This window comes from Pseudophryne corroboree, chromosome 2, assembly GCF_028390025.1.
Source record: "Pseudophryne corroboree isolate aPseCor3 chromosome 2, aPseCor3.hap2, whole genome shotgun sequence".
NCBI lineage: Eukaryota > Metazoa > Chordata > Amphibia > Anura > Myobatrachidae > Pseudophryne > Pseudophryne corroboree.
This window is the reverse complement of record NC_086445.1, coordinates 468,438,579-468,460,751: the sequence shown is the minus strand read 5'-3', so window position 1 is coordinate 468,460,751 and position 22,173 is coordinate 468,438,579. Positions and strand designations below refer to the sequence as shown.

At 44.2% G+C, this 22,173-nt stretch overlaps 1 protein-coding gene across 5 annotated transcripts in view; it reads left to right on the top strand.

The window, feature by feature from the left end:
- The window catches only part of LIMS1 (LIM zinc finger domain containing 1), a 148,358-nt gene extending 126,533 nt beyond the window's left edge, over window positions 1-21,825 (top strand). For 3 of the 5 annotated variants that reach the window (XM_063953811.1, XM_063953809.1, XM_063953807.1), the window contains exons 8-11: window positions 2,741-2,789; window positions 5,573-5,648; window positions 14,256-14,424; window positions 20,089-20,178. In XM_063953811.1, coding sequence (XP_063809881.1) covers window positions 2,741-2,789; window positions 5,573-5,648; window positions 14,256-14,397 — 267 coding nt within the window. In that variant the 3' untranslated portion in view covers window positions 14,398-14,424; window positions 20,089-20,178. Of the gene's footprint in view, window positions 1-2,740; window positions 2,790-5,572; window positions 5,649-14,255; window positions 14,425-20,088 lie in introns of all 5 variants that reach the window. The other 2 variants (XM_063953810.1, XM_063953808.1) reach the window with 1 other exon arrangement.
- The last annotated feature ends 348 nt before the right edge of the window (window positions 21,826-22,173 follow it).

The following is a 22,173-nucleotide window of genomic DNA, read 5'->3' as shown; positions in this document are numbered from 1 at the left end:
CTCGCAAGTGGACCCCTGGATCCTACAAGTAGTATCCCAGGGGTACAGACGGGAGATTCGAGACGTCTCCCCCTCACAGGCTCCTGATGTCTGCTTTACCAACGTCTTCCTCCGACAGGGAGGCAGTATTGGAAACAATTCACAAGCTGTATTCCCAGCAGGTGATAATCAAAGTACCCCTCCTACAACAAGGAAAGGGGTATTATTCCACACTATATTGTGGTACTGAAGCCAGACGGCTCGGTGAGACCTATTCTAAATGGGAACTCTTTGAACACTTACATACAAAGGTTCAAATCAAGATGGAGTCACTCAGAGCAGTGATAGCGAACCAGGAAGAAGGGGACTATATGGTGTCCCTGGACATCAAGGATGCTTACCTCCATGTCCCAAATTGCCCTTCTCACCAAGGGTACCTCAGGTTCGTGGTACGGAACTGTCACTATCAGTTTCAGACGCTGCCGTTTGGATTGTCCACGGCACCCCGGGTCTTTACCAAAGTAATGGCCGAAATGATGATTCTTCTTCAAAGAAAAGGCGTCTTAATTATCCCTTACTTGGACGATCTCCTGATAAGGGCAAGGTCCAGAGAACAGTTGGAAGTCGGAGTAGCACTATCTCAAGTAGTTCTACGACAGCACGGGTGGATTCTAAATATCCAAAATCGCAGCCGTTTCCGACGACACGTCTGCTGTTCCTAGGGATGGTTCTGGACACAGTCCAGAAAAAGGTGTTTCTCCCGGAGGAGAAAGCCAGGGAGTTATCCGAGCTAGTCAGGAACCTCCTAAAACCAGGAAAAGTGTCAGTGCATCATTGCACAAGAGTCCTGGGAAAAATGGTGGCTTATTACGAAGCGATTCCATTCGGCAGATTCCACGCAAGAACTTTTCAGTGGGATCTGCTGGACAAATGGTCCGGATCGCATTTTCAGATGCATCAGCGGATAACCCTATCTCCAAGGACAAGGGTGTCTCTCCTGTGGTGGTTACACAGTGCTCATCTTCTAGAGGGCCGCAGATTCGGCATTCAGGATTGGATGCTGGTGACCACGAAGGCCAGCCTGAGAGGCTGGGGAGCAGTCACACAGGGAAAAAATTTCCAGGGAGTGTGATCAAGTCTGGAGATTTTTCTCCACATAAATATACTGGAGCTAAGGGCAATTTACAATGCTCTAAGCTTAGCAAGACCTCTGCTTCAAGGTCAGCCGGTATTGATCCAGTGGGACAACATCACGGCAGTCGCCCACGTAAACAGACAGGGCGGCACAAGAAGCAGGAGGGCAATGGCAGAAACTGCAAGGATTTTTCGCTGGGCGGAAAATCATGTGATAGCACTGTCAGCAGTGTTCATTCCGGGAGTGGACAACTGGGAAGCAGACTTCCTCAGCAGGCACAACCTCCACCCGGGAGAGTGGGGACTTCATCGGGAAGTCTTCCACATGATTGTGAACCGTTGGAAACCAAAGGTGGACATGATGGCGTCCCGCCTGAACAAAAAACTGGACAAGTATTGCGCCAGGTCAAAACACCCTCAGGCAATAGCTGTGGACGTTCTGGTAACACCGTGGGTGTACCAGTCGGTGTATGTCTTCCCTCCTCTGCTTCTCATACCCAAGGTATTGAGAATTATAAGACGTAGAGGAGTAAGAACTATACTCGTGGCTCCGGATTGGCCAAGAAGGACTTGGTACCCGGAACTTCAAGAGATGCTCACAGAGGACTCATGGCCTCTGCCGCTAAGAAGGGACTTGCTTCAGCAAGTACCATGTCTGTTCCAAGGCTGCGTTTGACGGCATGGCGGTTGAACGCCGGATCCTAAGGGAAAAAGGCATTCCGGAAGAGGTCATTCCTACCATTCCTACATCTCTTACAAATTATTTTTACTGCCTAGTTTTTTTTGTGGGGGGGGTTTATATTATTTCTCCCACTCCAAATTGTGCCCTACCCAGTACAGTAACTGTGTTCCTTAGGTTATTTAGTTATTGCTGTTATTATTTTCTGTGTAATACACCATAAAGTGTCTTCAGCACCATATAAGGGGGTAAACATAATAATATTGCAATATAACAAAATAGTGGAGCTTCAGTACAATACACAACTTCTAACCTATCGTAATTACAAAACATTACTATAACTACCCAGATAGGGCAGTACAAGTATCAGGGGATAGGGAGGACAATAACTATTGCTTGAAGGAGCAAGTTGTAGTGGAGTCAGTTCAGCACCCAACTTTAATGTTACCCAACTTATGGGCAAACCGTGTCAGCGTCGTTGAAGTGGAATAAGGGGACAAAGGGGCGCAGAGCACTGGGGTTATGTTAGTGCTAGGGGGAGAATAACCGGGAAGAATGCTTACATACTAAGGGAAGAGGTTCCCCTGCTGAGGAGTTGTTTTTCTGACCTCCACAAAATGTCCTTTAACCCATTTTGCTATCATTCGTTCTGTAAAACGCTCCAACCTCTCAGAATGCTTTAATGAGATATGCAGAATTCAGTAGAGCTAAAAGCAACTGAAATGAGGGTTATCCATGTATTACATCACATCAGGCTGTTTACAGGCAGTGACCCTTCTAGATTTTGCTCACCACATCATGTATTTACGGACATAATCACATTTTACTTGGTAATCATGATATAGTTAATAACTCCTCTTACATAACTGCAGTTAAAAACATAAGCTAATTACCAGAAACACGAATTGTGTAGTCTAGTTATAATCTCATATTCCTCTCTTCTTCTAGCTCTTTGGAGATGTTTGCTTTCACTGCAACCGTGTCATTGAAGGTGATGGTAAGTATAAATAGTCTTGTAATCACTGCAGCTAAGTTAGTACTACTTAGGGGTATATTCAATAAGAGTCGGATCCATTCCGACATGCAGTTGTCGGAATGGATCAGACAACCCCTATTCAATGGACGGCCAAATCCGACTGTCGGATTTGGCCGTACACAGGGTCCTGTGCTGCTGCTACTGTCAGCAGCTGCGAATGCGCTGACAGCAGTGGCCAGGGGTGCAGATGGCGGGGGGATTAACGGCGGCGGGGGGAGCAGAGATCGGCGGCCGGCGGGAGGAGCTGGCTACGGGGGGACATGTCTGCGGTGGCGGGGGGAGGTGCTGCAGGGAGAGAGGCCTGGCGCCTCTCTCCTTGCAGCGCCTCCTCCCCCCGCAGCCAGCTCCTCCCGCCGGCCGCCGATCTCAGCTGCCCGCAGCACCGCTCGTCTCCTCACCTCAATCCGACTTGTTTTCAAGTCGGATTGAGTTTGTCGGAGAGGGGGCCAAAACCTGTCGGATTTGGCCCCATTTCCGACAGAAGCACGTGAATCGGTGGCTATTCCGCTGATCCACATTTTTTCCGACAAGTCGGGAATTCCCGACTTGTCAGAAAAAATCAGCCCCTATTGAATAGGTCGGAACCCCTTCTGACCTATTTCTGTCAGAAGCTGCCGTCTTTCCGACAGTTATTGAATACACCCCTTAAACTGTGACATAAGTTTCTTAAAGCTTCACTTGTATATGAAATGTGTGAAACAGAAGCAAATGGTTCAAACTGAACAAGTACATACCAGTATAATAATAATAATTAAAAAAAAAACGTGTGTGTCCTCATACATCTAGCCTCAATACACCAGCTTGTGCTGTCCTGTGTAACTCTGCTACCGTTGGGTGTGCTGTTTTGCAGAAAATACATCTTAATCGCAACACAGTGCAACTAGGACAAACCTGGTTAATTTGATGTCTTACACTTGTATATTGTGTGTGTGAGACTGAGTCTGTATACGGAACAGAATGTGTATTGGGAAAAAGATGCAGCTGCTGCATTGTAGCACTTTGTATACAGATTCAGTCTCCTGGTGCCTCCTAGTTGCATTACATTGCATTTAAGACACATTTTTGGCAAAAAAAAAAAAAAAAGTCTCTCGGGATCTGGTGCACTGGGAGGGGCTGTTTGGCGCAGTGCTGTATGAGGATATAGCTGTATAAGGAACTGCCGTAGATTTTTAAGAATGATGAGGCTGTGTAGGTGTTTCAGTAGATCAATGCTTGGTATATAAGCATTGAAAGTAGTGAGCTGGCTGTCCAGTCAGGTAATGTGGGGATCCCTACCTCCTCCTTGTGCATGGTGGCAGGACATTGTCCAAAAATGACAGAGTAGAAACCTCTTTAATTCACCATTTATTATGGTTATTGTTTAAATTTGAACTATATCCTTTTACCACATTACCTGTAAACCCATACATACTTTAGTGTTCTTGTCATGGGTAGGGAGGCCATTCCCGGGCCTTTTTTTTTTTTTTCTTCTCCCAATCCTGGGTATTGGGATTGAAAAGGTCATAAAAGGTCAATCCCGGGGTTCCCGGGATAGGGTTGAAGACCCACCCACCCTAGCCCACACAAATATTCTCGTGGGAGGGCTCGCGGGCGGTGAGGTGCGGTCTGGGTGGCTGGCGTCTGACTGCGCAGCGTGATCTCTTGACACGGTCATGCTGTGCAGTACACACTGCAGGGGTAGCTGGGAGGAGGGAACCAGGCAGCGTCTGAGCCTCCTGAGGATTCTCAATGCTGCCTGGCATAAAAAAACAAACCAATGGGGCAGGTTAATCCCGCAATCCTTGGGATTGGAGCTTCCAATCCCAGGATTGAATCCTGGCCATTTTTTGGCCTAAATCCTGGAATCCTCCCGATCCCTAGATTGACCTCCCTAGTCATGGGGTTGGTGGTGTGGAGTACATACGATTTATTGGCAGACCGGATGCTGGTTGTCAGTATACAGAGACAGCAGCATCCCGTCTGTCAGAATCCTAACTGGGAGGCAGCGAGTACCCTAGTGGGCTTGCTACGCTTCAGGCCGAGCACTTGGTTATTAGCATGGACCCACCAACCAAGTGGGAATACCTGGAGGTGGCTGGGATTCCGGGCGTCAGTATTTCACCATCTGTTGGGATTCCGGCGTCGCTCTCCTGAACGCCGGGATCCCGACAGCCGGTAACTTAACTGCATGCCGGTGGTGCTGCATAGTGGTTAGAATTTTCATTTTGCTTCTGACCAGCGATAAAACTACTACTTGTGGTCCAAAGTCACATTGAAGGAGATTCATAAAACATTGCATAAAATAGCTCAGAACACAGAGTTTTTGTTTTGCCTGTACTATGTTAGGAGCAGCATCTGCTTGCTTTTGAGGTGTGTCCCTACAGTAGATCTGAAATTTGCTTTATTAATGATAAAAGTTTTATTTGGGCATAAAATAACTAAAGGAGTATTTGGGCGCTACTACTGCCCTCTCCTGGCTAGTGGAAAAGGCATTTATATACTCTGGAAAAACTACTTATCTGGGGTTATAGGGAACTCTCATGTCATGTACTGCTGTTATAGCAATTACTAATAGGTTAAATGACTTGATTACATTGGTTGTGAACCTGGCTAGGACCAGGCATTGCATTTACCTGGTGAAACTGCTGTGATGGTTCAGTCCAGCAGGTTATGTGCTAAGAAATCAGAAAAGAAGTAATATATTGTTGTACAAACAAAGTATATAAAAGATAAAGATACTGTAACTTTCATTTGTTTTCCTATAGTTGTGTCTGCCCTGAACAAGGCCTGGTGTGTGAACTGCTTTGCATGTTCTACCTGCAACACAAAGTTAACTCTCAAGTAAGTAGATGGTGGAACAGCTCAGTGGAGAACTAAGTTATGTGCTATCAGACTACAAGAAAATATGCTTACCTCTTTTTCTCACTTGCGTTAATATCTGAAATTTCCTGAAATGTATTTTTATCAGTATTGCACACTTGTAACGTTTTGGACATACTGTAGACTGCTCCAATGGAGGGACCATGTTATTATTTCTGGAGGAAATATTGCTACATTTTCACTTACTGCTCAATAAAGCTTATCCACGCCTCCTGCCATGGGTCCTGAATTGTGCCATGGTCTGTTAGGTTCCCCCACAGCAGTCCAACAGCACTACAATCTGTTCATAGCACTTCACTAAACCTTAGAAGTGCTGGTGAATGAGTTGCAGGAATGTATATGGGTGAAAGTGTAACATGTACTCTGTATTCCACTTTCTCATATGTGGAAATGCTTGACTGAGAAGCGCTGTGAACTACTGTTTATGCCCCTTGATGGCCCCCTAGGGAATGCTCACAACCTGTAAATGTATCAAGATGTCACAAACCCTTCGCATTCAAGCATTTTATACAGATGTGTCCTCATACACCTTTTCTGCAATGTGGTGCAAGAGGCCTGGAGCAATTCCCATGCTGCGTACTTTTTCCTTAACCTTGCATCTTAGTTCGTATATAGGGGGTAATTCCAAGTTGATCGCAGCAGGAATTTTGTTAGCAGTTGGGCAAAACCATGTGCACTGCAGGGGAGGCAGATATAACATGTGCAGAGAGAGTTAGATTTGGGTGTGGTGTGTTCAATCTACAATCTAAATTGCAGTGTAAAAATAAAGCAGCCAGTATTTACCCTGCACAGAAACTAAATAACCCACCCAAATCTAACTCTCTCTGCACATGTTATATCTGCCTTCCCTGCAGTACACATGGTTTTGCCCAACTGCTAACAAAATTCCTGCTGCGATCAACTTGGAATTACCCCCATAGTGTTCTAGACTTTTTGGTGCGTAGCATAATGATGCATAGAGAGGTTCGCTCCTATCAGACATGCATTGTGTAATTTATCCTCACCCTTGCTACATTTCTCTTACGTCCTAGAGGATGCTGGGGACTCCAAAAGGACCATGGGGTATAGACGGGATCCGCAGGAGACATGGGCACACTATAAGACTTTGAATGGGTGTGAACTGGCTCCTCCCTCTATGCCCCTCCTCCAGACCTCAGTTAGACTTTGTGCCCAGGAGTGACTGGACACACACTAGGGGAGCTCTACAGAGTTTCTCTAAATACTTTATTAGGTTTTTTATTTTCAGGGAGACCTGCTGGCTACAGGCTCCCTGCATCGTGGGAGTGAGGGGAGAGAAGCAGACCTACTTCTTCTTAGTTCAAGAGCTCTGCTACTTTGGCTACTGGACACCATTAGCTCCAGAGGGTTAGATCACTTGGTTCGCCTAGCTGCTTGTTCCCGGAGCCGCGCCGTCACCCCCCTCACAGAAGACAGAAGCTGGGTGAGTATGAGAAGAACAGAAGGCGTCAGACGGCAGAAGACTTCAGTAACGGAGGTAAGCGCAGCGGTAGCACTGCGCTCCATGCTCCCACACACCAACGGCACTCACAGGGTGCAGGGCGCTGGGGGGGAGCGCCCTGGGCAGCAGTTACTGAGGTCTCGTTGGGACTGGCAAAAGAGCAGAGTCGGGCCCCCGGGCACCGCGTACGATACCCCCGCCAGTCCACAGCAGCGGTCGCGCTGCGCGCCAGTGCTCCCACACACCAACGGTTTTACTTGGGTGCAGGGCGCAGGGGGGTCGCCCTGGACAGCATTTTGTTTATTGTTTAGGAGGTGTATAGTGTATATACACTATATACGGCCCCCTGCCTGCTTATAGAAGGAAAATATAACGGGGCTGAAGCGTGCCGATGAGGGGAGGGGCTTAGCCCTCACACACAGTGTTCAGCGCCATTTTCTCACTGTCCCCGCCAAAATATGTGTACAGCACAAACAAGGGGGGGGCACATACCTTTAGTGTTATGTTGAGGGATATATAACACTATTTGCTTTTAGAAATGGGCATGTAATCATTGTTGTGTATAGTCTCTGTGTGCTCCCTGTCAGATATAACCTCTATAGTTCACTTGTGTCGACATGCGTGGGTGTTCTGTCACAAACACCTATGGGGTTCACTGTCGGCATAGCCGACGCCTGTTTCGTACTTGATACAGTAGATGCTGAGTCAACAGGTCGGTAGTGATATGCTTGTTAAAAGTTAACACTGTAGGGGAGACACAGTAGTATGTGGGTGACCCTGTCGGCACCAACTGTTATTACCGGGTGTAAATTGACATGCTGTAACTAACTTATACCTGTATATGTATTTATATGTATATGTATGGTACCGTTCCATGGGCCTGTAGCTCGAGCACAGACATGGTAATAATTGTGGGGGAGTGATATTAAAATTATATATGTATACTTCCCTCGGGGTCGCAAGAATGTTATTTTGCCTGGTTACTACTCCCTGCTGTCGACGATTACTAGGTTTTCTGTCGACAATAATGTTTCCTGGTAGATCCACATCTGGGGCATTCAGTACATGGTCATACACATTGAGAACACATTAATGTCACTAGGGACCCGAAGGCTCCGGACAATCCGCTTATATGTATGTTATATGTATGTTATATTTAGGATATGTGTGTATATGTGTATTACAATATGTATATTCATCTCATGATTTATAATGAATGCTGAAGTAATAGTATTCCTTCTCATGTGCTGGTCGCTCTGTTGATAAAGCTCTAGGTCGGCCGTGACGAGTTGGTCTCACATCCTCTCAAGGAGTCAGAATGTTTATTCTTTTCCTGCGGCGGAAAGAATACTGTGAAAGTCAACTACTGGTCGACACGGGGCTCTGTCACAAAGGATCGTATACAGGAAGCTAAGTGATATTTTATTTCTATGGTTTGGGCTTATTTGCATTACATGCACATGAGGGAGTGTTTATATTCGGAAAGACATCCGATAGAATTATCCTAACGAGATAGGAGATGTTCCTTATGTTGGTTCTTTTTAACATTGCGGCAGGCTGCCGTGAGTATACAGGAGGTGTGGCCGGGGGAATGTTGAGTCTGACTCCGAGAGATACTGGAGTTTTTCCCTGCGACGGTGTACCGCTGTTTGGGGATGCCTCAGTTCAGTCAATCTCGGCGGATACTGCTGGTAAATCTAACTTCGTGAGTTAGATTCCCTCACAACGGTTGGTGACGCATTCTTTGGTGGGATGCAGTCGCTTTAACTGGTTCGATACCGTTCTTTTTTCCTTTTCTGTGCAGACAGTGGAAGGTGAAAAGCTAAGTGTTCTGCAGCCTTGTTAGGTTCGCAGAAGCGGATGTCGTTTCTGTTTCTACCACATCCACCACATGGTGCTGAGTCTATCTGGCTGGACCCCACTCCGGTGGGGACTCGTCTACTACTTTTCAGTTAAGTCCGGGAATAGACTAGTACCTGTGCGTTAATTATAGAATCCAAAGGGGGACATTCTGGAGTTACAGATGTTTCCCCTCACTGTTTTTTCTAATAGATTTGGCCTTTTCCCCTCTGGAAGGGGAGGTAGTACGCGACGCCATACCAGAGATGCGTCAGGTTCAGGGCATTGTCCTGGTGTCCCTGTTTAAAAAAGAAAAAGAAACTAAGATTTAAATGCATTGTGTTCCGCATTCAGATTATCTGGCTGGATATCCAGGATTGTATTTGCCATTTCACCGGAGTGATGGCGGTATGATGGTTTTCTTTCAATAGTAAGAGCCATTGTTATTCTGTACTGAGACGCTCTCCTGATTAAGGCGAGGTCAAGAAACAAGTGGTGCAAATCGTTGTTTCTCTCTGACTGTTCTTCAACACAGGGGAATGGCTGTTGTTCCCAACCACGCAGATGTCGGAGGTGGGTATCAGAGTAGATACTGAACAGTTGAGGTTCTGTGGTTTTCCTGTGGAAAGAGGTCTGAGGATCCAGAGTCGGATCAGATTTGCAGTGACAATCCATCAATAGGTTCCGTTAATGAAGCGGATGGGTGCGGCCTAAGAGGCCTTCTCGGTGAGCAAGTTAAATGCCAGAGTGGTTTTCAAGGGACCAGTTGGAAATGTGGTCCGGGTCTCACCTGCACATGCACCGGAATATAATCCTAATGGCCAGGATATCGCTCCTGTGGAGTCTGCTCGGTTCTCACCTCCTAGAGGGACGAAGGTTCGGGATCCAGGATTAGATCCTGGTGTCCATGCATGCAGATCTCCGAGCCTGGGGAGCAGTCCTTGCAAGGGAAGTATTTCCAGAGGAAAATTTCAAGTTGGGAAGCTTGTCTGCAATAAGCTTTCCCGAATTAAGAGCTATTTTCGGCGAACATATTCTTCGAGATCTGCCCGTGTTAGTTCTGTCGGACGAAGAAGTTTTCACAGAAGTGACAAGTCTTTAAGGAGTGCCTCAATTGGACATGTTGGCGTCTCGCCTCAACGAGAGACCTCAGGGATATTGTTCCAGGTCAAGGGACACTCGAGCTATAGCAGTGGACGCCCTCGTGACACCTTGGGTGTTTTCAGGCGGTCTATGTGTCTCCTCCGCTTTCACTCTTTCTGAAGGTGATAAACGTAAGAACAAAGGTTCAGGCGATCCTCATTGTTCCGGTCTAGCCAAGGAGGGCTTGGTATCCAGTTTTTCATGATTTACTCATAGAAGATCCCTGGCCTCTTCCTCTACATGAGGAACTATTACAGCAAGATCCGGGCGTGTATCAAGACTTACCGCGGCTGCGTTTGATGGCGTGGCGGTTGAATGCCATATCCTAGCCTGAAATGGTAGTCCCAGTGAAGTCATTTCCACACTTCTTCAGGCTAGAAAGGAAGTAACGGCAACCACCGTAGTTGGCGTAGATATGTGTCTTGGTGTGAATCCAAGAAGGCTCCTACGGAAGAATTTCAGCTGGGTCGTTCTTCTCCATTCTTTGCAAGCAGGTGTGGATGCAGGCCTAAAGTTGGGCTCCATTTCAGTGCAGTTTTAGCCTTATATATTTTCTTTAAAAAAAAACAAAAAAACACCTTTCCGGAAGTTCAGACTTTCGTGGGAGGAGTACTGCACATCCAACCTCCATTTGTGCCCCTTTGGCACCGTGGGACCTTGACGTGGTGTTGTGTTTTCTTGTGTCACACTGAGTGGAACCTTTAGGAAAGGTTGTGTTAACATTTCTCTCTTGAAGAGTGGTCATGCTATTGGCTTTGGCGTCCGCAAGGCGGGTGTTGGAAGTAGCGGCTTTGTCTCACAAGAGCCCTGTTTGATCTTCCATGTGGATAGAGCGGAATTGAGAACTCGGATAATAGTTCTGCTAAAGTGGTTTCTGTGTTTCGCAGAAACCAGCCTATTTTGATGCCTGTGGTTACTTAAGCATTGGCTGATTCAAAGTCTTTCGATGTTGAATATTTATGTCGCCAAATTTGGCTCAGATTGGGGAAACAGAGACTCTGTTTGTCCGATATGCTCCCAGCATGATTGGGGCGCCTGCGTCTATGCAGTCTGTTACACGCTGGATCTGTGATACGATTCGGCATGCTCGTTCTACGGCTAGATTGCAGTTACCGAAGTTGGTGGAGACCCATTCTACTAGGAAGATGGGCTCTTCTTGGGCGAACGCCCGAGGAGTCTCGGCAGTTAAACTTTGCCGAGCGGCTACTTGGTCGGGTTCAAACACTTTTGCTAAGCTCTACAAGTTTGATACCCTGGCTGATGGGGACCTCATGTTTGCTCAATCGGTGCTGGAGAGTCGTCCGCACTCTACCGCCCGGTCTGGAGCTTTGGTATAAACCCCATGGTCCTTTTGGAGTCCCCAGCATCCCCTAGGACGTAAGAGAAAATAGGATTTTAATACCTACCGGTAAATCCTTTTCTCCTAGTCCGTAGAGGATGCTGGGCGCCCGTCCCAGTGCGTACTGTGTCTGCGGTTATTGGTTATGGTTACACTCTTGTGGTGTAACGAAGATCTCTGAATTCTATTATCATGTGGAATTTATATCTGGTTACGGTTATCATTCAGGGTGCTGGGGGAAACAAATGCCTTTTTTTCTTAGAAATACCCCTCCCTTTCGAGCACCTGAATGATATCACTAAGCTAATTGAGCATCTACCAATATATATGGGTGTTTCTTTTCTGTCAGGCTGTTGCTGACGTTGTTCATGCCATGACATGCGGTATCTTATTATTGGTTGTGTTGACACACAGGTTGTGTTATATATTTATCAGCATGTGGCTATGTATTTTTTAATGCCGTTGGCTGGTGTTCTATTGAATGCCACGTTCTGCGGTATGTTCGTGGTGTGAGCTGGTATGACACTGTCGAAGTCAGAAAAATGTCTCTATGCACGATGCCATATTTGCACCGCACACTGGTCCGTGCTGCGCGTGCATACGCTCTCCCGTGGAAGCGCATACCCGCAATAGCGTGCACTCGCACGCGCAGTATGCGCATTTACGGTAGAGTTTATGTGATCGTAGCGTGCGACTCATTAGTTACAAATGTTCACAATTAATGTAGTTTATAGATCATGTTCCCCTCAATAGTTTCTGTAAGTTTGGTTTAGATAGAATGTCCCTGAGCGGAGGAATCCCTCTTTGTATTGCACGAAGGGTCTAACAGGAGTCATACAGCAGTGTTTGATACCCATCGGAAGAGTATTTAATTAGCAATATTCCGGTGTTGGTTTGGAGCGTATTAATCGCTCGTGCGAATAGTTATGGACATAAGAAGTTTATGTCCATTTCTATGATTTGCACATACTCAGGTATGCGGCGGGAAACCCAGTTCCCCACCCACCTGAGCTGTTGGAAATCAGCACAGCCCACCTGTATGAATCAACCTATGACCTTTGGTTACAGTACAGGGCCGAATTCCTGTGTCCAATAAACTGTAGGATTGTAGGGACTAGGAGATTGCATTGTGTGTGGGGCATAAATAGGCAGACCGACCACATCCAGCTCTCACTCTCTCATCAACGGTTATCTGCTGATAATCGGGAGCTGGATATCGAGGCGCAGGCGATCATACCCTTTGTGCGTAAGTTCTCTCCGTAATCATTGTCTTTCTGTGAGCCAATTTCTCTCTCTCCCTCTGTGTCTATTTCTCTCTCTCTATTTTCTCTTTTCTCTCATATCTCCCCTAGACTAAACTTTATTGTATTGTATTGTATTGTATTAGATCAGGATAGTATTGTAGTTTATCCCCTAGTTAGGTGTTTGGTTAGGAAGTCTTTGTTATATTGTAGTGTATCATTTGTACTGTGTTACTCTTTTACAAGTATACTAGATATAATACAGATAATAGGCTTTGGAACCCTAAACAAGTATCTGTGTATTTTCTATAGTGTTAAGTGTTCACTTGAGCGTCGGTGACGTTCAATCAGCTTTGTAGTTAGTCAGGTTACACAAGGTTGCACTTACACCCTGTATTCACATTAAGATATATAGCGCATTACATTGTTAAAAGGTTTAAATATAAAGGTATTGTGCTGTGAGCGCCTGCACCGCTGGTGACCTCCTCGTGGTCTCGAGCGTACGCTACGCTACAGCGAATCATTCCCCTAGACATAATCAATAACGTGTCCTGTGATCACTGGGCCGTGAGCGAACGTGACGCTTGAGCGTCTCGCCTACGGCTGAGCGATCGCTACGCAGATAGCGTACCATTACGGTACTTCTTAAGTAAACAGCGTACAGTGTTCTTAGCTTCATAAGGGTTGTTTATACGACAAAGGAATTTAGCATTGTCAACACTCACCGTGTTTAAACAATAAATTCTTTCCTCGAAATGTCCGTCTCCCTGGGCACAGTTTTCTAACTCAGGTCTGGAGGAGGGGCATAGAGGGAGGAGCCAGTACACACCCATTCAAAGTCTTATAGTGTGCCCATGTCTCCTGCGGATACAGTCTATACCCCATGGTCCTTTTGGAGTCCCCAGCATCCTCTACGGACTAGGAGAAAAGGATTTACCGGTAGGTATTAAAATCCTATTTTTTTCTGCTAGTTCTTACTTTATTGTGCTACCTTTTTTCCCCTGAGTCTTGCCTTGCATCTTAGTATGTAAATAGTGCACTGGGGGCAGATTTAACAGCAAGTGATATTATGTTACCGCTCGTTATGAACGTTAATGGTGCTTCAGCCAGTCAGCTCCTAACTGTTATGTGTTTGAAAAAATGACAGGAGTTGATTGGCTCGCACACCATTTAACACTCGTAACAAGTGATAACCGTATTATCACTCGTTAACTCTGCCCATGTTTGTTCTACATAATACATACATAATCAACCATACTCTGGGTTGCAGTATCTGGCATACCCTGCGTACTATTTCCTCAACTTTGCTTCTTCTTCCTTCATTGTGCTACTTTTTCCTCAGTTTTGCATCTTGTTTTACAAACCGTGTACTACGGTATGTACTATTAAGGTTTTGGTGTGGTTAAGTACCAAAGTGCGTGGCATGATAAATGGGGCTATTTGGCAAGATTTGTGGATAGGTGACACATCTATAAGGCTTTTATGCTGTTTTTTCCTTGCTTTCTCTATCAAACTTGCTGTTCTTTCTTTCCCTGGGATTAACAAAGGCATAAATTTGTAGAGATAGATTTAAAGCCCACTTGCAAGCCCTGTTACGAGAAAATGCCGGATGAATTTAAACGTCGCCTTTCCAAGCTTTCAAAAGATACAAAAGACAAAGAAAAAAAGAAAAAGGGATCCTGTCTCTGAACTGTTTCCTATTTCCTTGTCACATGGGTTAGTGGCCTGCCTGCGTGAGTTTGTATTTCACTAACTAGCTGTGGGAGGTTAGAGGTGAGCTATCGATGAAGTAATAAATCATAAATATACTTAGCTGTAGATTTGCAGAGTCTGCATGAAAGTATTATGGCCAAGCCCCCAATTAAACGAGGCGCCTAATCTTTTGGAATATTGTCCGTAGCCAAAGCGCACATAAGTGAAAAGCCTAGAGTACAGTTGTGTCTTTTCCCCATTATTTGTAGTCTATGGGGTATATGCAATTGCGGTCGAATTCCCGAAATTGTCGAATTTTGGGTCATTTTCGCCAAAAAAAAAAAATCGTCAATGCAATTCAGTGCTTTCCGTCAAAAAAACGGACTTTCAAAATTCGACTTTTTGCAAATTCGACTTTTCTGCAATGATACAAGTGCTGCAATTCGACAAAAGCATATTCAATTCAAGTTTGGAAATTCGACAGCAGTGCTTTTAGACAGTAAATTCGTCATTTTCAATCCGCCACACTTTGGAGGGTGAAAACAATAAAAAAAAATTTAAACATGTTTTTTTTGGGGGGGAATAGCATATCTATTTATATTAGAAGGGATTAGGTACTTCTTTTTTTTTTTTTTTTGTAGGCACAAGTATTATTTATATATTTTTTAAAATATTATTATTATTATTTTTTTTTAGTGCTGGAACGGTAAAATAAAAAAAAAAAATGGCGTGGGGTTACCCGCGGTCAGCCGCTGACCGGCGGGTGACCTCACCGCTAGCCGCAAAGTTCCCACCATTGAATATAATGGACGGAGCTGTGCGATGCGCTGTCACAGCACAGACAGCGCACAGCCAATCAGGTGAGCGCCACGGAAGTAGCGCTTCCTGATTGGCTGAAGGGACTTCAGTGACAGGAGTCACGTGGTGTCCCGGCATTCGGGGTAAGGGGTCTCATGTGTCAGCATGGGACCCCTTTCAGTCCGGTGGTCCGTGTGTCCGTTTTCTTTTTTTGCCAAGTACGTGGATTTATCTCTGGACCCTGGCTGAGGTGAGTATATTGATCTTTTCTTTTCAGGTATCCGTGGATTCTACATGGAGAAGAGGACCGATGTCGGCGTGTGAACATAGGTAAGTATATGTGTGTCGGCAGTGTGTAATCAAGTTTTACTGTCACGGTGTCTGTGTCCTGTTTTTATTTGGGTATTTTTTTCCCAGTAGTACTACAGGTACCAGCGGGCCCGTTTTTCTCCCGCATGCTGGTACTTGTGGTTCTCCAAGTACCAGCTTGCGGGGGAGGCTTGCTGGGACTTGTAGTTCTTCTGGAAAAAACAATATTCTTGTCATTTTACTCTAGGCTATCAGCCTCCCATCCGCAGCCATTGGATGGGGGGGACAGCCTCGGGCTTCACCCCTGACCCTTGGGTGGCTGGGGGGGGGGACCCCTTGATTGAAGGGGTCCCCACTCCCCCAGGGTACCCCGGCCAGGGGTGACTAGTTGGATATTTAATGCCACGGCCGCAGGGCACTGCATAAAAGTGACCCCCGGCTGTGGCATTATCTGTCCAGCTAGTGGAGCCCGATGCTGGTGTAAAAAATACGGGGGACCCCTACTCTTTTTGTCCCCCGTATTTTTTGCACCAGCACCAGGCGCAGAGCCCGGGGCTGGTTTTAAAAATACGGGGGATCCCTGCCCAATTTTTCCCCCGCATTTTTGGAACCAGGACCAGCTCGATGAGCCCGAGGCTGGTTATGCTTTGGAGGGGGGACCCCACTCCATTTTTTTTCCGTGTTTTTCCCCATTTTTTTAAATTGCGGCAAAATCCGGCAAATCGGCCGTTTTTCGCCCGCGGGACTGTCGAATCCGTTTTTCATTGAATATGGTGAATTCCGGCAGCCACCTGCCGGAAATTCACCTGTCGAATTGTGTCGAATTTAAAAACGGCGATAATTTGCCGCGATTCGCCGTGAATTGCATATACCCCTATGTATTGACCACAAATACTTAGAGAATTCCATAAGTGTGCGTCGTTATATGGCTATATGGCAGACTTCTAATACAGCAAATTCAATTGCTTTCCGTTTCAGCACACAGTATTGCTAAGCACAGGACTAAAACTGCATGTAGAAAAGGGTAAATATGTCTTATAGAGTCCATGTGCATTCTTGGCAGTGTAAAGTGCATGCTGTGGTTCATATCTGGAAAAAGCATGATCACTTTGGACATGTCTGCTCTATGGGATGTTCCTAACTGCGGCCCTCCAGATGTTGTGAAACTACATGTCCCAGCATTCCCTGACACAGTTTTGCTGTCAGAGAATGCTAAAGCTGTGTCAGGGCATGCTGGGATGTGTAGTTTCTCAACAGCTGGAGGGCCACAGTTTGGACATGCCTGCCATAGAGTGATGAAAAGTTCTAACGTTCATATGGGCCATCTGACTTTTACATGCAGGGTCTATTAAGCTCTCCCAACACCTCCATCCAGGTGTCTAGGCAGCAAACCAGTCAGTGGTTCCTACAAAGGTACTGTGCGATGCCATCCAAATAAGCTGCAAACAGCCTTAGCATAGTGGGGCAGATGTATTAAACCTGGAGAAGTGATAAAGCAGTCATAAGTGAAAGGTGATAACGCATCAGCCAATCATTACGGGTTTGGAAAAGGACGAGCTGATTGATGGTGCGTTATCACTTTTCACTTATCACTGCTTTATTACTTCTCCAGGATTAATACATCTGCCCCAATATCCCAAATGCGGCACTCCAAATAAAGAAGACGGCGGAGACAAGAAGTCTAGCAGGACTTCTTGTCTCCATTGTCTTTTTGATTCAGAGTGCCTCTTTTGGGACACCTATCTATCCATCCATCCCTTTAATAGGTAATTACCTATGTGATGAAGATAAGTAATAATCCTAGGGAATGGTTGTGGCCAGAAGCTTCAACAGCTGCTATAAAAATGTCAGCCAGCCATTCACGTGAGCATGTGGCCTATGCAGCTTTCTAACAGGGAAATACTTGAAATTACCATGTAGATGGAGGCAAATAATAATACAAAAGGGATTTGAGCTGTGTTTTTGTGCAACTAATGTGTGTGCTCTGTTTGCTTTTGGGTGTTATCACGTGCTTGTTGTGTAATTGCATGTTTCTTTTTTATTGATCATGTTTACTTTGAAGAACTTTTCAAAACTTTTTTCCTTTAGGGCTTGCAGAAAACATAGTATAAATACTATCTATTAACATTCTGTTGGTATTAGTTTCATGCATTTCCTTCTGTTGGTCAAAACAAATAAATGAGTTTGGAAATATTAATCCAGTGTCTACACATGCCATACAGGAGTGGGGGAAAACTTTATAGGGTATATCACAAGTATGGCGGCCATATTGAATGCAACTCTAATTTTTTTAATTGAGAAGGTAGTCCTGTGACATCAAACAGATGCAGAATTTCTTAAGCAAAACAATGGTGTTTTTCGTTTTAATGTATCTTTATTCAGTTTTGTACTGAGTTTTCTTTTGCAGGTAGTGACGTTAATGACAGCGGCACTAACACAAACAGTGTTGAGATTGTCTTGATACCTAGAGACCAAAGCACACGTTACAAATCATTTCAACCAATGGATACCCAGATAGGCCATCCATTACTCACAGTGCAATTTGACAAGGAGTTTGGCAACTGCACTGTGAGTAATGAGTGGCCTATCTGGGTATCTGTTGGTTGAAATTATTTGCAATAGCACATATGCGTCTATCTCCAGATGATAGCAAGACAATGTCAATGCGTTCTGTTTGTGTTCGTGCCACTGTCATTAATGTCCCTACCTGCAAAAGGAAACCTTGTTAGAAATGTGACGGCAGATAAGAACCACTTGGCCCATCTAGTCTGCCCCCTTTTTTTACCATATTTTTTATCTCAAACCTTATTTGATCCTTATTTCTTTGTAAGGATATCCTTATGTCTATTCCATGCATGTTTAAATTGCTCTACTGTCTCAGCCTCTACCACCTCTTATGGGAGGCTATTCCACTTGTCCACTACCCTTTCTATGGAGAAATTTTTCCTCAGATTTCCCATGAACCTCCCCCCTCCAGTCTCAGTGCATGTCCTCATGTCCTATTGCTTCTCTTCATTTGAAGAATGTTTCCCTCCTGGATTTTGTTAAAACCCTTGATATATTTGAAAGTTTCTATCATGTCCCCCCTTTCCCTTCTCTGCTCCAAACTATACATATTGAGATTTTTTAGTCTTACTGGGTATGTTTTGTGATGTAGGCCATGCACCATTTTAGTTGCCCTACTTTGTACAGTCTCTAATGTATTAATATCCTTTTGAAGATATGGCCTCCAGAACTGAACACAGTATTCTAGATGAGGCCGTACCAATGACCTATACAGTGGCATTATTACTTCTTTTTTCCTGCTACTGATTCCTCTCCCTATGCAACCAAGCATCTGACTTGCCTTCCACGTTGCTTTGTTACATTGCTTACCTGCCTTTAAGTCACCTGAAATAGTGACTCCTAGATCCCTTTCCTCCTCAGTAGTTTCCAGTATAGTACCATTAATATTATATTTAGTTTTTGGATTTTTGAGACCCAAGTGCATGATTTTGCTTTTTTGGGCATTAAACTGTAATTGCTGCACTCTTGACCATTCCTCTAGTCTACCTAAATCCTCGAACATTTGTTTTACCCCACCTGGTGTGTCTACCCTGTTGCATACCTTTGTGTCATCTGCAAAAAGGCATAGTTTCCCTTTAATGCAATTTGCAATGTCACCAATAAAGATATTAAAAAGCACTGATCCAAGGGCAGATCCCTGGAGTACTCCACTGGTAACATTTTCCTCCCTTTAAATGCACTCCATTTACTACAACTCTACTACTCTTTCTATCCTGTAACCAAGATCTTGTCCATTCAACAATCTTGGTATCCAATCCTAAGCTTTCAAGTTTATTTAGCAGTCTGCAATGTGGAATAGTGTCAAAAGCCTTACTAAAGTCTAGATAAGCTATAGCCACGGCTCCACCTCTATCCGTCACTTTAGTCACACAGTCAAAAAAATCAATTAAAAAAGAAAAAAAAAAGTTAAATTCAGGATGGCTGGCTTCAAGATGGCCATCATACTGGTGACGTAACCGAAAAAAGTTTTGACCCACTCCTATATCATATGTGTTGACGGGTGTGGTATGAAAGGTAGATAGTAACTAGGTCGACCACTATTGGTCGACAGTAACTAGGTCGACAGGGTCTAGGTCAAAAGGTCGACATGAGTTTTTTTATGGGGGGGTTTGTGCTGTTTTCTCCGTACAGTGACCGGGAACCCCAATTAGTGCACCGTGTCCCCTCGCATGAAAGGTTACTATTACAAATCCTAGTCCGCGTGGATCGTTAAGTATGAAAAAGTAAAAAGAAAAAATTGTGAAAAACTCATGTCGACCTTTTGACCTGTCGACCTAGAGACCCTGTCAACCTAGAGACCCCGTCGACCTAGTTACTATCGACAAATAGTGGTCGACCTAGAGACCGGATCCCTGTGTAGACACTGGCTTAATATTTCCGTACTCATTTCCTTTTTATAAGGGTGTTTCCACACTTATGGACCACCCTGTACTGTTAATGCAATAAAAGTAATTTTAAGTGTGACTTACTATGTTACGTCCTTTGTGTTACTTACATACCTTTCTGTTTTTCCAGGAACAAGTTTGTTGAATTTGACATGAAGCCGGTCTGTAAGAAGTGCTATGAGAAGTTCCCTCTGGAGTTAAAGAAAAGGCTCAAGAAGCTCTCGGAAACCCTAGCAAGAAAATAAGCATTTGCTCTCTGTGCGGAAAACGGAGTTGGCAGCGAGCAGCGTACGATGTGCTAATCTACAGAGAATACATCCTACTTGACTTTGTTCTGTTCACTGAGGCTGTTCCCCGCACTAACCTTCACTGCAACATATTTATCTGCATGAAAACTGCATTAAACTACCATGCACAGGCTATTTATCTTTCACCTTGCCTTCTGAAAAGCATACTGCTTTGTTGCTTTTGTGGTACTTGCCTTACTTTGCCCCACAGCTAACATTTCACAGCAGATGGAACAAAAGAAAATATTCCATTCTGTATTTCTTATAGTCTGGAAGTCTGACGTGCGGTTTAATTTTCCTGTGTGTAGAACAGCATTACTCATTTATAACACTGCATATCTCTGTTCTTCATGGAGCTGACTGGGAACAGAACAGTATGTTACTGTGGAGAACAGAGTAACAAAAATAAGTTCTGTTCACACTCGAGGGCTAGCATTTGCCAAAGTCACTAGAAACCACGTCACTTTGCCTGAAGAAAGCTCACAATTCATTTTGCAGTTGCATGTAGACAGTAAGACAAAAGAATATCATATATTTCATTGTAGCAGTGCACACAGGTTCAGTCAGTTATTGTAGAACCTCTAGTTTCCTTATTGCCTACATACACTAGACCTTACGTAGCAGGATACATCACAAATGGTCGTATGGAGGGAAAGTATATGCTATGATGCAGAAACTGTTGGCTCGTTCTTGTACAGCAACTCGAGCGTTAAAAATGGTCCAAATAGATACCCTAGAACTGCCAAGCATGCTGTATTTTTTTCCTAGGAAGCATGAAATCTGACTAGTCTGGACTTAACTTGCACAACCAATGCAGAACTAGTGCCTTTATCCATGTGAGGTAGAAAGCAAATGAATCTCTACTCACCCAGAGTATTATCTTAAAAGGGAATCATGAAATTTCATTTATGCATAACAACATTGAGGATTACTTGAATTTTGCTCTTGTGTTATGTGATTTGTTTCATATGGTGCATTTGTCAATCTCATTCATAGCTTAATGTTTGTTTTGTGCCTTAAACTTTCATGTAAGCCTAACATTAGACTTGTATTCACTTATGTATTTAAACATGTATGGGAACTGTAGCTTTTTATGATGATCTATACTATGCAGTAAACAGTGCATTCCCAAAGCAGTGTGCTTTTACCTTGAACATATGAAGTATTTTATTGCAAATTATCAACGTACTTATGGTTCTATGTAGTCATGAATTTATATATAATGCCTAATCTATATTGCTCACTTTTTACAGAGTTTTGCCACTTTTTGCAAGATGTTAAAACATTCGTAATGGAAAAAAAACCTTAAATATTCATATAATGGCAGCCGATCTCTCTCCAGGTATGGGCTTGGAAGGTTGTATTGAGGCTTGGCGTTCAACAACATTCTGCCAAAACTTGCCTTAGCCTACAGTATTAAGGAAATCTATACAAAAAATGTCTTACACACTGATCTTTTTATCGTCTTGCTCTTTAAAACAAACTTTTTCAAAAGAACTCAGGTTCTAGTATGGCAACTATATATATTCTGTAAATTTTTTACAAATCTGTTAATAAAAACTATACACTTAAAGTAATAATGTGTGGTGTTTATTATATATGAGGTACTATGTGTTATCTGATAATCCTGTTTCTCGGAACACATTAGTTCAAACTAGTTTGTAACAGATCTTTTGTCAAGGTTAAAATAAATGACTCATTATTATGTATTTATATTAGATGGGAACCAAGCGTTTTATGTTGGAAGAACAGAGCTCTTATTTATTTCATACCTGTTATCTGTATAGCGCACACATATACCGCATCGCTTTTACAGAGAATATTTGGCCATTCACGTCAGTCCCTGCCCCAGTGGAGCTTACAATCTATATTCTCTATCACATATACACGCATATACATTCACACTAGGTTTAATTTTTGTTTTGGAG